Source organism: Caretta caretta, chromosome 8 (genome assembly GCF_965140235.1).
Source record: "Caretta caretta isolate rCarCar2 chromosome 8, rCarCar1.hap1, whole genome shotgun sequence".
Lineage (NCBI taxonomy): Eukaryota > Metazoa > Chordata > Testudines > Cheloniidae > Caretta > Caretta caretta.
This window is the reverse complement of record NC_134213.1, coordinates 56,620,587-56,633,145: the sequence shown is the minus strand read 5'-3', so window position 1 is coordinate 56,633,145 and position 12,559 is coordinate 56,620,587. Positions and strand designations below refer to the sequence as shown.

Genomic DNA, 12,559 nt, shown 5'->3' with positions numbered 1-12,559 from the left:
GCCAATTGGGAAAAGGAGCACATTATAGGTCCTCTGTATCCAGTCAAAATAGCTCATACTTGTAACAAACCGCCACAATTGAGTTACATACCAAGAATTGTTTGAAGTAGTAACTCAGCAAATAATTTTGAGCAGATTGTAACTTTTCTCATCAGAATATGTGAACAGACAAATATATTTGTTGAATAACGTTCCTTATGAATTACTTGCTCCATTCTAATTGGGAATGTCAATGCTCACAGACAACTTATGGAACCAATTTTTGCAAGTCTTAAAATGCATATGGGCAGAGGAAGTTACAATTACCTAGATGGCAGATGCATAATTTAAAGACTAGGCTACAAAGAGAACTAGAGATAATCATAGAATATCAGGGTTGGAAGGGACCTCAGGAGGTCATCTAGTCCAACCCCCTGCTCAAAGCAGGACCAATCCCCAACTAAATCATCCCAGCCAGGGCTTTGTCAAGCCTGACCTTAAAAACTTCTAAGGAAGGAGATTCCACCACCTCCCTAGGTAACGCATTCCAGTGTTTCACCACCCTCCTAGTGAAAAAGTTTTTCCTAATATCTAACCTAAACCTCCCCCACTGCAACTTGAGACTATTACTCCTTGTTCTGTCATCAGCTACCACTGAACAGTCTAGAGCCATCCTCTTTGGAACCCCTTTCAGGTAGTTGAAAGCAGCTAACAAATCCTCCCTCATTCTTCTGCAGACTAAACAATCACAGTTCCCTCAGCCTCTCCTCATAAGTCATGTGTTCCAGTCCCCTAATCATTTTTGTTGCCCTCCGTTAGACGTTTTCCAATTTTTCCACATCCTTCTTGTAGTGTGGGGCCCAAAACTGGACATAGTACTCCAGATGAGGCCTCACCAATGTCGAATAGAGGGGGACGATCACATCCCTCGATCTGCTGGCAATGCCCCTACTTATACATCCCAAAATGCCATTGGCCTTCTTGGCAACAAGGGCACACTGCTGACTCATATCCAGCTTCTCGTCCACTGTAACCCCTAGGTCCTTTTCTGCAGAACTGCTGCCTAGCCATTAGGTCCCTAGTCTGTAGCGGTGCATGGGATTCTTCCATCCTAAGTGCAGGACTCTGCACTTGTCCTTGTTGAACCTCATCAGATTTCTTTTGGCCCAATCCTCTAATTTGTCTAGGGCCCTCTATATCCTATCCCTACCCTCCAGTGTATTTATTGATTACTATAAATCTTCTAAAATGACAGCCACATAGAAATTCTATACAAATATCTCTGTGGTAACCACCCTGCAACACAGCATACAGTCACCACCCCCCTACCTTCAAATAAGTCTCAGTCGCTCTGGCTGTTGTCCATGAAGCTATTTTGACTTATTACACTGGCTTTGTCATAGTGTTGAAAAAAAATCTAATAATAGTTGGACAAAACAATTTACAATAGAAGTTTTATCATGAAGTATGTTGCAGTTGGCACTGAATCTCTTAGATCTACATCCATTGCAATTATGTGCAGTATTAAAAATCTAACACCTATTGGCATTACAGTCCCAATACCACCGTCTACCCAGGCAACACTTGATATGAATTTAGAGTGCATTTTGACCAAGTAAGGATTTCAGCAGTATGTCCTTGATGCCAAGGGGTTCTAATGCAGTTGTCTCCAAACCTTTTGGATCGCGCACCCCCAGGCCAGCTCTAGGGAAGCGCAAAAAAAAAGGGGGGGGGGGAGAAGAAGAGATGCCGCCAAAGAATCAAAGGTGCAGGAGCGCTGCAGCCGCTGTGCCAACAGCGCTCCTTGGGCAGCGCGCCTCCTGCCGTGCACCCCCAGGGATGATCTTGCTCACCCTACTTTCGAGACCACTGTTCTAATGCACAGGTAATGTAATGCCTCTGAAAAGCAGAGTGGAAACAGTCTGGCAAAAAGTCAAACTGTCACAAGATCCACAAGTAATGCTGAGATGGTCCAAAACTATTGCTAGTCCTACCATTCAGTCAAGACCCCATCTGTATTTGAACGGTTAGGTTTTTATTTCCTATCAACACTTTGCTCAGCTATTGAGACTTTTTCTAGCTACAGAAATACATTCCTTTCATCTGTTTGTGAATTGATACGTTACAGTTATTTAAATAATGGTCACTTAGTGTCACGCCAGAAGTGGCTCCACTGCTGTCAGTGGATGAGGTTCTCACTGGTTTATAAATGGAGCCATCAGTTTGGTAATGATGGCAGTATATACATTTCCAATATCATTAATGAAGGAAAGATAGCCTTTGGAGACAGTCTAACTAATACTTGTATATTTCTATTTAGTCACTGCAGTACTTGAATAACTAAACATCCTGAGCATCCATTACTTTGTCACAAGAGAATCTTGGGGGTGGAGATTGTTTCTGCCCCCCCCCCCTTTTTTTTAAGAATGCATTTTATTTCACTTTACTATGCAAAGGAGGCTATTGTACGGCACCTTTAACATACAAATTTATTGCATAAATAATTGTTACAAGCTGTCTGCCTAGCCAGAGGTCTAGACATGGCCAAAACTATGGAATTCCACAGCCAACATCCAACTGATTACATAGAAATCACTAAAAGCCCGGATATCACTACCCTGAAAGATTCTTGCTATAGAAATAGCACAAAATTCTAATAGCCCCAATTACTAGCCATTAAATAAATAAATAAAATTACTAGATATAAAACAGAAACAGTAAGAGTCATGCAACAATCAATCAAGTACAAAGGGCTAAAGCATGGTTTTGGTAGAAAAAGTTAACGATAGTGACATCTATGGGGTCCATATTTATATTTTGTTAATGACTTGTCCAGGGCAAAGAATCACATGAGTTGGCCCACTGATTTAATTGGGACTACCTGCATGAGTAAGGATTTAAGGGATTATGGGTTTTACATTCAAGCACCCAAATCTGCTAAAGTACCAGTCAAAACAAGATCGTTCTAACTGCTTTTCAAATCCCGAATACAGTTTTCCAGTGCTGGAGAATACATTTCTACCTCATACCACATAGTTACAATAAAGATTCCAGAAGCAGTAGTTGGCTGTTATGTTACCTCTGCATTATCCAAAGTAATAAAACTCAATTTTTTCAGCAGATAAGACACAGAGGAGCGGAGAAGAGCAGTAGGAAAAGTTTTGTTTTGTAAACAGTCACTTTCACAATCATTCCCGCACACTTCTATAATACCCAATACATAATCACAGTACATTAAAGGCTGCATAGCAGAAATATACCTTTTTCCATTTTACATCTACACCTGACCATCGTTCTGAAAATGCCAGTGGCTCGTTGCTCTTTCCTACCTCATTGCAAGAGCAGGAAGCATTAACAGAGCATGTTGTCTTTGCCAAGTGCCAAAAATACCTGTCTGCTTGAATTAAGCATTGTGTGTGCAAGGCAGCAACGTAAAAACACTGGAGATCATTAATCTCAGCCCTTTTTAAACACAGGTTATAATTATTCGTTTCGGGACAAATGAGGCAAATGCCTATGCAAATATTACAGTAGGATTAAGTTAATGCCATGCTTGAAATAATGAATGCAGTGGGCATTTGCCTGGGTAAAGAGTAAGAGACAGACCCTCTACATCCTTTGGCTCTTTATCCGTTAAGCTTCTTCATTCACAGCAAGTTTTAAATTAATCAGTGGTATCACACCAGTTTACTTTGTCCACTTCGTAGCTCCTCTTTCTGTGTAGCTAGGAATTTCAGTTACAGCACAAGTTTCCTCCAACACAACCCATATTGTTGATGCTTGCTTGTGCTTTTTAATGAGTGATGTGTGTTGTGTTAGTTTTTGGCTAACTCTGTCGAGATCAAATAGGATCACAGATATTGAATATAGAGCCTGGTCCTATAACCCTTATTCACATGAGTAGTCACACTCACTGGAATCAGTGTGTGCCTGGAAGTAAATAGAAACAATTTGCACAAGTAATGACTACTAGTGCAAGTAAGAGTTGTAGGATCAAGCCTTTACTTTGAGCTGCAAGTTTCAACTAAATGCTTTCATGCAGCCTGAAGAAACAGCAATTGAGTTAGTTGCAGATCCAAGACTAAAATGACTAAATTACTTAAGATAAATTCAGTTATCTGCTCCAGGCAAGGGTGCATTTACACTATATCTGCAACTATTTTGCATTTAGAGTTTTGTTAGGCAATAACAATCGGAACATTAAGGATCTAAAGCTGGTTAAATGCTATTTCAGTGATTTCCTCACCTGCCCCCCCCAGCCATTTTGAACATTTTTTTTTTTTTTTAACCAAGAAACATTTTATCATGGATCTACTAAAATATTTTATCACAGAGGACTTAGGGACATTAAACAGCCTACTCACATAAGCACACGACAAGTCTGTTCCCTTAAATAACACTTCAAACCAGGTGCTGCATAGTTTACACACACATTATTTCTCTTCAACAGGTGAATATTACATGTCAATACAGCCCATCTATGAAAGCGAAATCATTCAATGTATGACATGACTTCTGGGAATAATTTACAGCAGTGACAGCATATGCATGAAGACATTCTAATTACCAACTATAGTTATGTTTGAACACAACTGTTAGAAACTGCCTGATTATGTCTCTTTGCCCTTCTATACACTTGTGGTGGCAGGTAGTATAAGTGTAGCTACATGCGTGCTTTCCACTGTGGCTATATCCACACTGCAATACATAGCAACATGTGGCAGTGAAGGACTTCTTCAGCAGGGAGAGGCTCTGGCAGTGGAAATCTGCAGGAAAATTTCACTGCAGCAGAGAAATGCTCCAGTAGCAGGGAGCTGCCAGACCCTTTCCCTGCTGCCTTTTCCCACCAGTGCCTTTCCCTGCTACTGGAGCCTCTCTCTGCAGCAGGGAAAGGCTCAGTGGGGAGGCAGCAGGATGCTGCACTGCTAAAAATTCCAGTGTAGATGGGGGAGGCATGGCCTGGGAATTAAGAGACACATATATATATATACACACAAACCCTAAAGTTCTGGCATGTCTTTGTTCGCCTAAGCAGTGCGTCACTGTCTTCATTGCTATTTATACCCATGCGGGGGGGGGGGGCATGCAGTGTACATACTCGACATGATGCTGTAAGTGCAGACAGCCTTACAGACATTTTCCTCCACTTATCTAGCCAATAACACAACAACAACATACAAATGACATGGGGCAGGTCTATTTACAAAGTTAGCTAGTGAACAATACCGATACAAATTATGAACTTGGAAAGCAATTAGAATGATTTTGACAATACAGTCTAAGATATTCCTTAGAAACAAGCTCAGGAAAATATCTGCAACTCAAACACAAATATTTAATTTCCTTCCGACTTAATTAAAATACTGCCTAAGATATTGTAGTGCCAATTGATTAGTAGACAAGATGAACATGAAAGGCAAGATTTAACATCCAGGCTCTCTTACGCTAACAAAGAAATAGTGCAATAGGATAGGAGTTCCATCTGGGACTATCTATTTATAGTAGCTATATCCAATTCTCAATGGGCCAACAGGGATTGTTTCTACATCTCCTTACTGCAAGAGGGAGCCTGATAGCATTAGCATTTTTATAGCATGTTGTTTTGCCATCATCACAGCTCAGAATATGCCACTGATGTCACAAAACTCAAATACATCCCTTTTCTACTTGTGAAAAAAGGGGATAGGACAAAGGAGATGCATGGAAGATACTGAAAATAGGCTCTGGGTGTACCAGTTAAAGATCACCATTCTTGACTCAGAAGTGTCTTTGCCTCTCCTGTCATGCATGATTTTATAAATATTATTGCCAGTGGCTCCAAGATTTCTTCAGCTAATTCCTTCCATAACCTCAGGTGAATAGCATTCGGCCCCATTCAAATTGGTCAGAAAAATCTCTGATATGTTCTTTACTTATCCCGATCTGCATCCCTTCCCCTTTATTGTCTATGGTAACTTCTCCCAAAAAACAATATGTGACCAGATAACTAGCAAAGACTGAAGCAAAATAGGGATTGAGCAGCTCCGCCTTCCTATCATCTTCCATTACCAACTTACCTTCTCCATTGAGCAATGGACCCACACCATCTTTGATCTTTCTTTTTTGGCTGATGTATTTGAAGAACCCCTTCTTGTTGTTGTCTCTAACATTTCTACACACACACACACACACACTAAACATTTCCAGTTGCTCAGATCCAAATATAAAGAAACACACTGAGAAAGATGGGAAATTAAGTAATTTGAGGCAGTATCTCCATTTGGTTTAAGATCAACAATCAAGCCTCCATTATTTCTGCCTGTGATAGGTCACACCATGGCTCTATTTGTGACAGTTAGAACTATGTTCCCAATTCAGCAACGCATTTACTCATGTACTTACGTTCCACTGACATCAATTTAAAACACATGCTTAAGTCCTTTGCTGAATCAGGGCCTAAGTTCATAAATGGCTGTCAGAGCATGATTTTCAACATGGCTGTGGATAGGGTTTTGTTTTACCAAGTATTCTCCCCCAAAATAATGTGCACATTACCCTAGGTGTGTGCACAAACACTAAGCATGGTAGACTTCTTGTTCTCACCTATATTAGCAGGGTGTTGAGCTTTGTTAGCCCTGTCCACACCAGCAGGACAAAAGTCCGCAACTAGCAGGTGTAGGGGAAGAACAGTGCTTGATGTCCATGCCAAATGCAGCTCAAAATTCTAGTGTAGGTAAAGCTTTAGACACCAGTGACCCTTATCCCCAAATGTTTGTACAATTCAACCTCTTTTTTCAATTTAATTTTTAAAAAACAAAACAAAACAAAAGCTTCTATATTAAGTGTGTTTACTTCTAAGAACCTACTTCTTTGGACTGAGTTTATTCCAGACTTAGGGCTGGTCTACATGTGCATTAGTCGGTGCTAAAATATGTGAAATTCTAGTCTGCGCTAGCATGTCATGCACTCACTGGCCTATATGAACCCTGCTGGCACACTCAAAGTCACTTAGTGTACTTTAGTGTCCAGTTTCTAGGGCCTACATTAATACTCACTAGGAGACATTTAGAGTGTACCAGTGGTGTCCATACGGGCCAGCATGTAGACAAACTCTTAAGAAAAAACTCAAACATTTAGTGGATCAAAAACAGTAAGTTGGAAGCAAACAACAGATCAGCTCCCTCAATAAATCTTAAGAACTATTTTGTATAGTAGGGGGATAATGGTTATTTTCTCTCAGAAAAATCTCTAAGTACCATAAAGTAAAGCTGAACAAAATATAGTGCTACAACTGTTTAAGGAAATCCAGTAGACGTAATCAATCACTGACTTACCTATACACTTCCTGTGAAACACACTCATAGAGTTCCTCAGCAGTAAATTTTATGCTGGTATTTATCTAAGATGAAAGAGGGAGAGTTACTCAGGATCACATACTAATTAAAATCACATGGCTGACATAACATACACTGGACCTAATGTTTACACACTTAACTGGAACGATCTCAAGTCTAGACAATGGGAAAAGAACTGAAGTCAGACTATATAGTACAGATCAAGTACTCCCTATTCAGAATGATAGGGCAAAACAATCTGGAGCTAACAGTGTAAGTATCATCCTGATTTTATTTAATAGCATTTTTATAGCAGCTTCCAGATAACTCTCTAGTACTGAAAGAATCATTCCCCCAATTCCATAGCAAAAGATTTAAAGAATTCTGAGCTCTGAAATCCATAAATATACTAAGCATACATGGTAGATGTGAAAATAGTAATACATCCTGTAATAAAATGCCTATATTCCACATATGGAATACATATTTTTTGAATCCTCATACTTATATGGACCCATTAGTCTTTTATTTCGAGTTCAAGTGTCCGACAGTGTCCCTGATCTGTTATCAACAGAACAATATTTTCTATTTTACAGGTTTAACAGGATAGGAGAGACACTGTTGTCTGCTTTGTAACAGGATTTTTAAGGATGTTGAAGTGGCTCCTAGAGGCAGATTTTTAAAAAAATAAAATAAAAAAAAGAGAGACCTATATAAACACAGTTCTGAATTTCGGGTTTCATGTAAACATTCCAAACACTGCAATACCACATACTTGCTTTTCTGTTTGGGTCCTTAGGTTGCTGTTTTGGGTCCACACTTTTAAAGGGAAAAAAATTCAAATAATGGATAGGAGTGACCTAGTTACAATAGGGACAGTTGTCGTTTAGGGGTCATCTTTCTGTAACAACTGACCCATGTGGTTGTGGTGAGGGTTATTTATATTCTAGTAGGTCTTAGAGGTTCCAATCAAGACTGGAACTCAGCTGTGCTAAGAACTGTACAAAACACACGGGCAAGGCAGCAGCCCTGAAGAGATTACAAATATACCTATAGCACCACCCATTGTATAACCCTGCAGAACTAGCAGCAAAACTGCTAATGTACACTGATTCCTTAAACTTAGTTGCCAATTGGGTGCTGTTATGACAAGTTTAGACTTTAAAAATAACTCATTTTATCTTGAATGTTGGCTCTATTAGAGTGAGCAACACAACCAAAAGTAAGATAACTGGTGATTCCAATGCTAGAATTGAATGTTATCCCTAGAATTAAGTTTTTCAAAGTAACTACATAATTTCATTACAAATCTTATGTAAATTATTTGTACTCTGTGTGAAAATATATTTCTAAGTTTTGATATTTCCACATGTGATGTAATTCAACTTCAAAATAAGGAGTTAAAAGTTATCTAAATATCGACAATTTAGAAAGTTAGGAACCTAGACCAAAAAAAAAAAAAGTAACACATGCAATACATTACCAGGAAAGTGACTGAAACAAACATAGAAGGTGACTATCATTTTACTGATGGGGAAAATGAGCACACATGTTGAGCCTCACTCAAGGTTACAAAGCCCATTTCTATGGAAGAGTCAGGAACAGAACCCAGATCTCCCAACTTTGCATCCTCAGCTGTAGTCACAACATCCTTTCCAATTTTATACAGACACGTTTTGCTGGATTGTCAATTTGTTCCTGAAATATTTTATTCCTTGCATAGTGTATATATTCATATATATTCTAACAAGATACAGTTTGATTTCTTAGTGTGTTGTGTAAATGCGGTTTTTAGGAATACTGTTGTTCATGTTAACTAGTGTACAAGCCATCACTCATGTGGCAATGGCTACCCATACAGGCACTCACTTTCAAACAAACACTTTTTAACTGAAGTCCTATAAATACAACTGGTGATCTCAGATTACCTTAATTTCTCTAAATTGAAGGCTGCAGGCCCCATATGACTGCCTAATGGATTAAGTTAGGATTATTTTTGTAAATTATTAGACTGGTGATATTTTGGTGACTGTTAATTTTAAAAACTTCCCTGTAATGAGTTTATAATAAACCAGTGTCCTAAATTTCAAGGCTGCAGCTTGAACAGGGTACCTGAATGGTTGGAGTTCCATTAGAAAGTCCAATGACATCTGATCAAAAGAAACAGTTCACATTTTTCCCCCTGAGACTTTATGACGAATAATGACCAAGAGTACCAAATTTCACAATTCTAGCTCAATTGGACCATGAATGGTAGCTCTACTGGTTAGGCAACTCACTACATTTGCCTGTAGTATGACATTTGGGGATTTTAAGAGCAGGCTGGACAAACACTTGTCAGGGATGGTCCAGATAATACTTAGTCCTACCTTGAGTGCAGGGGACTGGACTAGATGACCTCTCTAGGTCCCTTCCAGTTCTATGATTCATCTTCATTATACATTTCCATTAAAGATTTTCAAAAAGATAAATTTCATACCTCATTACTGATTAGGAAGTTATAGAGCATCCAAATGTCTTGAAAACTACTGTTTGGGGTCAAAACTCTAAAAAGAAAAAGAAAAAAGTTTAAAAGATGTTTTGTAAAAGAGCAAAAATACCCTGGAATGATATACATCTAAATTAGTAAGATACAGAAACGCCTCACTGTGTAAAAATTCTAATGAGTTCCAGAACAAAACAAAATGAACACTCACAATCATTTCTGACAGCTGATATTTCTCCCCCCCAATTAAAAGAACTAAAAGTTTATTCTCTTAGTGGTAAAGTTCTATAGAAGGTTTTTCCCCAATTAAAAATTCTAATGCGGTTTTCACATCAGCCACTTCACTACATAGAAAGGGGGGAAAAGCATATAACTAAAAGCCTTTTGTTTCTCACTAGCAAAGCCTCTCTTGTGTCCAGAGGGCAACAGAAAACGGATACACAATGCAAAGCTTTCCCACACTTCAAAACAACAAACAAAAATGAAGGACTAGGTACAGTTTGAATTTTTCCTGCATATTTCCCATTGGGTATTTTAGTTTAGGGGGTTTTGTGAGGGAGAAGAGAGGGGAAATGGGACTGGTGAACCAGACTGACATGCCAAGTTACTGATTCTTTTATTCATCCACAGAACACATACAGCACTGTCAACAACACTTCAAGTTTCCCCATAGCGCCTATGCATGTATTTTACACCACAAACAGAGGTACCGCCTGTGGGAGCGAGATGGAAGTTCAGTCTATCCATACCCATTCAGTCCTTGGCCCTTCTGCCGAGATTGCCAAGGAAGGTACTTCATCAGTTTTAAGAACTGATCTACACTACACAGTTAGACAGACTTAAGGCAGCTTATGTTGACCTTATTATGTGAGTGTCTACACTACAGCCTTCCTCCCACCGATGTAAGAGCCTTACTACACCAAAATAACAACTCTGCCTCCAGGAGAGGCGTAAGGCTTATGTTGGGGTAGTTAGGGCAACATAGCATCTCTGTAGACACTGCAGTTCCTTACATTGTCTGTTGGCTGTCTTGTCAATTTAACGGCAAGAACTCTGAAGTTGACAAGAAAGCTGGGAAGTTAGAGCCCAGCTGCTCCTCACTCTCTTGGAGTATGCCTGCCCCGGCTTTCCTGGTCAGGAGCCAGGGCAAGAAGCCCGGGCGATGCTCCTCACTCCCTCCTGGGAGCCAGGCAGCTGTGTCAATTTATGACTGGCATATGAAAATGATGGAATGGATGGGACACACTGAAGAGGAGGGAGGGAAAGAAAGAAGAAAGGATGGATAGGAGCAAGGAAGGCAGGGGGAATGAAGCTAGAAGCAAAAGGACTGTAGGGGGAACATGGGAGGGGAAGTCAGAACTAAACAGCCAGAGAGCAAAGAAACAACATCCATACAGTAGCTCAAACTGAAGAAAGCAGAGTCTGGGGTCCTGCTTGAAATGTGGACTAGTGTCCTGCTCTGACTGGCTGTAGGACTGACTGCAGGACTGACTGCATCAAGGAGTGCTGTTCATTCTCCCTCAGCCCATGTGGCTGAGGAAGGGGAAATCATGCTGAGCCTAACCCTGCCCCACTCTTATGCTGCTGACCAAGTTTCTACCAAATGAACGTCCTGTGTATATTACAAGAACTATACTGGGATCTGCGCTACGAGACCTGCCTATAAATCGACACTTAAGTGATGTTTTCACATATCTCTGGAAACTAACTGCTGGCTAGATAAGTGGTACAAGATAAAGGGTTTGGTTTTGTGAAACACTGGCCTTTTTTATGGAGAGAAGGGGCTATACCAGGGTTTCTCAAACTGGTATCCACGGACCTCTGGGGGTCCAAAAGGGTACTCCAGAGGATCTGCGAGTTATGTCCAGGGCCACCGACGCCGTTTACCAACTTCTCCCCCTCCTCCTACTGCCTCCTGCATGCAGCAGAATAGCTGTTTAGTAGCATGCAGGAGGCACTGGGAGAGAGGAGGAGGAGCAGGGAAGGGGCACACTCGGAGGAGGGGGTGGATTGGGGGCAGGGCCTGGGGCTGAGCTTGGGGGTCCATGAAAATTTTAAAATCAAAATGGGGGTCCTTGGGTTGCTAATGTTTGAGAATTACTGGGCTATACAATTTGGAGGAACGCCATCTCAGTAGAAGGGGAACCTATTTTCTAGGTGACAGGCCGGTTAGGCTACTTAGGGGGGCATTAAAATAACAAAAAGAAAAGGTGAAAAGGGGGAACAAATGAACACATTTAGGATAAAATCAAGACATTGACAACAAAATTAATCAAGGGATGTGAAGAGAAGTTCTTTAGTTGCTTATACATGAACGCCAGGAGCCTGGGTAATAAGAGAAATTGATCATTTATGAGCTTAAATTTCACCAAGTTGGTATTACTGAAACCTGGTAGGAAGATTGATATAATTGGAGTGCTAAAAATCAGTGGTTATAAGCTATTTAGGGGGGACGGAGTGGGCAAGAGGGGAAAGGGAGTAGCACTCTATGTCAAAAATTATCTTACCTTTTTCTCCTGAGTCACTGACCACTCAGAAGCAAGTGATCTTGGGTGCTTATGGATCAATGTCTTAACAAATAAAAGCACAAAATGGGGCTACTAACTAGTGTCTGCTATAGACCACCAAAAAAAAAAAAAAACCACACCACCCCAAACCTGGATAAGATTAAGTAGGAGAAAAAAAACTGCACTATCATAGGGGACTGCAATCTGAGTGACATTCTGGAGGTCTCATGCTGCCAGCACTAAAACATTCAGAATTCCTAACAGTTACAGATGAC

General features: G+C 40.2%; 1 protein-coding gene across 3 annotated transcripts in view; it reads right to left on the bottom strand.

Annotated features, from left to right (window-relative positions):
* SWT1 (SWT1 RNA endoribonuclease homolog) overlaps positions 1-12,559 on the bottom strand; it is a 76,300-nt gene that overhangs the window by 2,548 nt on the left and 61,193 nt on the right. For all 3 annotated transcript variants that reach the window (XM_048860592.2, XM_048860594.2, XM_048860593.2), the window contains exons 17-18: positions 9,772-9,838; positions 7,293-7,357 (exon numbers count right to left, since the gene is read on the bottom strand). In XM_048860592.2, coding sequence (XP_048716549.1) covers positions 7,293-7,357; positions 9,772-9,838 — 132 coding nt within the window. The remainder of the gene's footprint in view (positions 1-7,292; positions 7,358-9,771; positions 9,839-12,559) is intronic.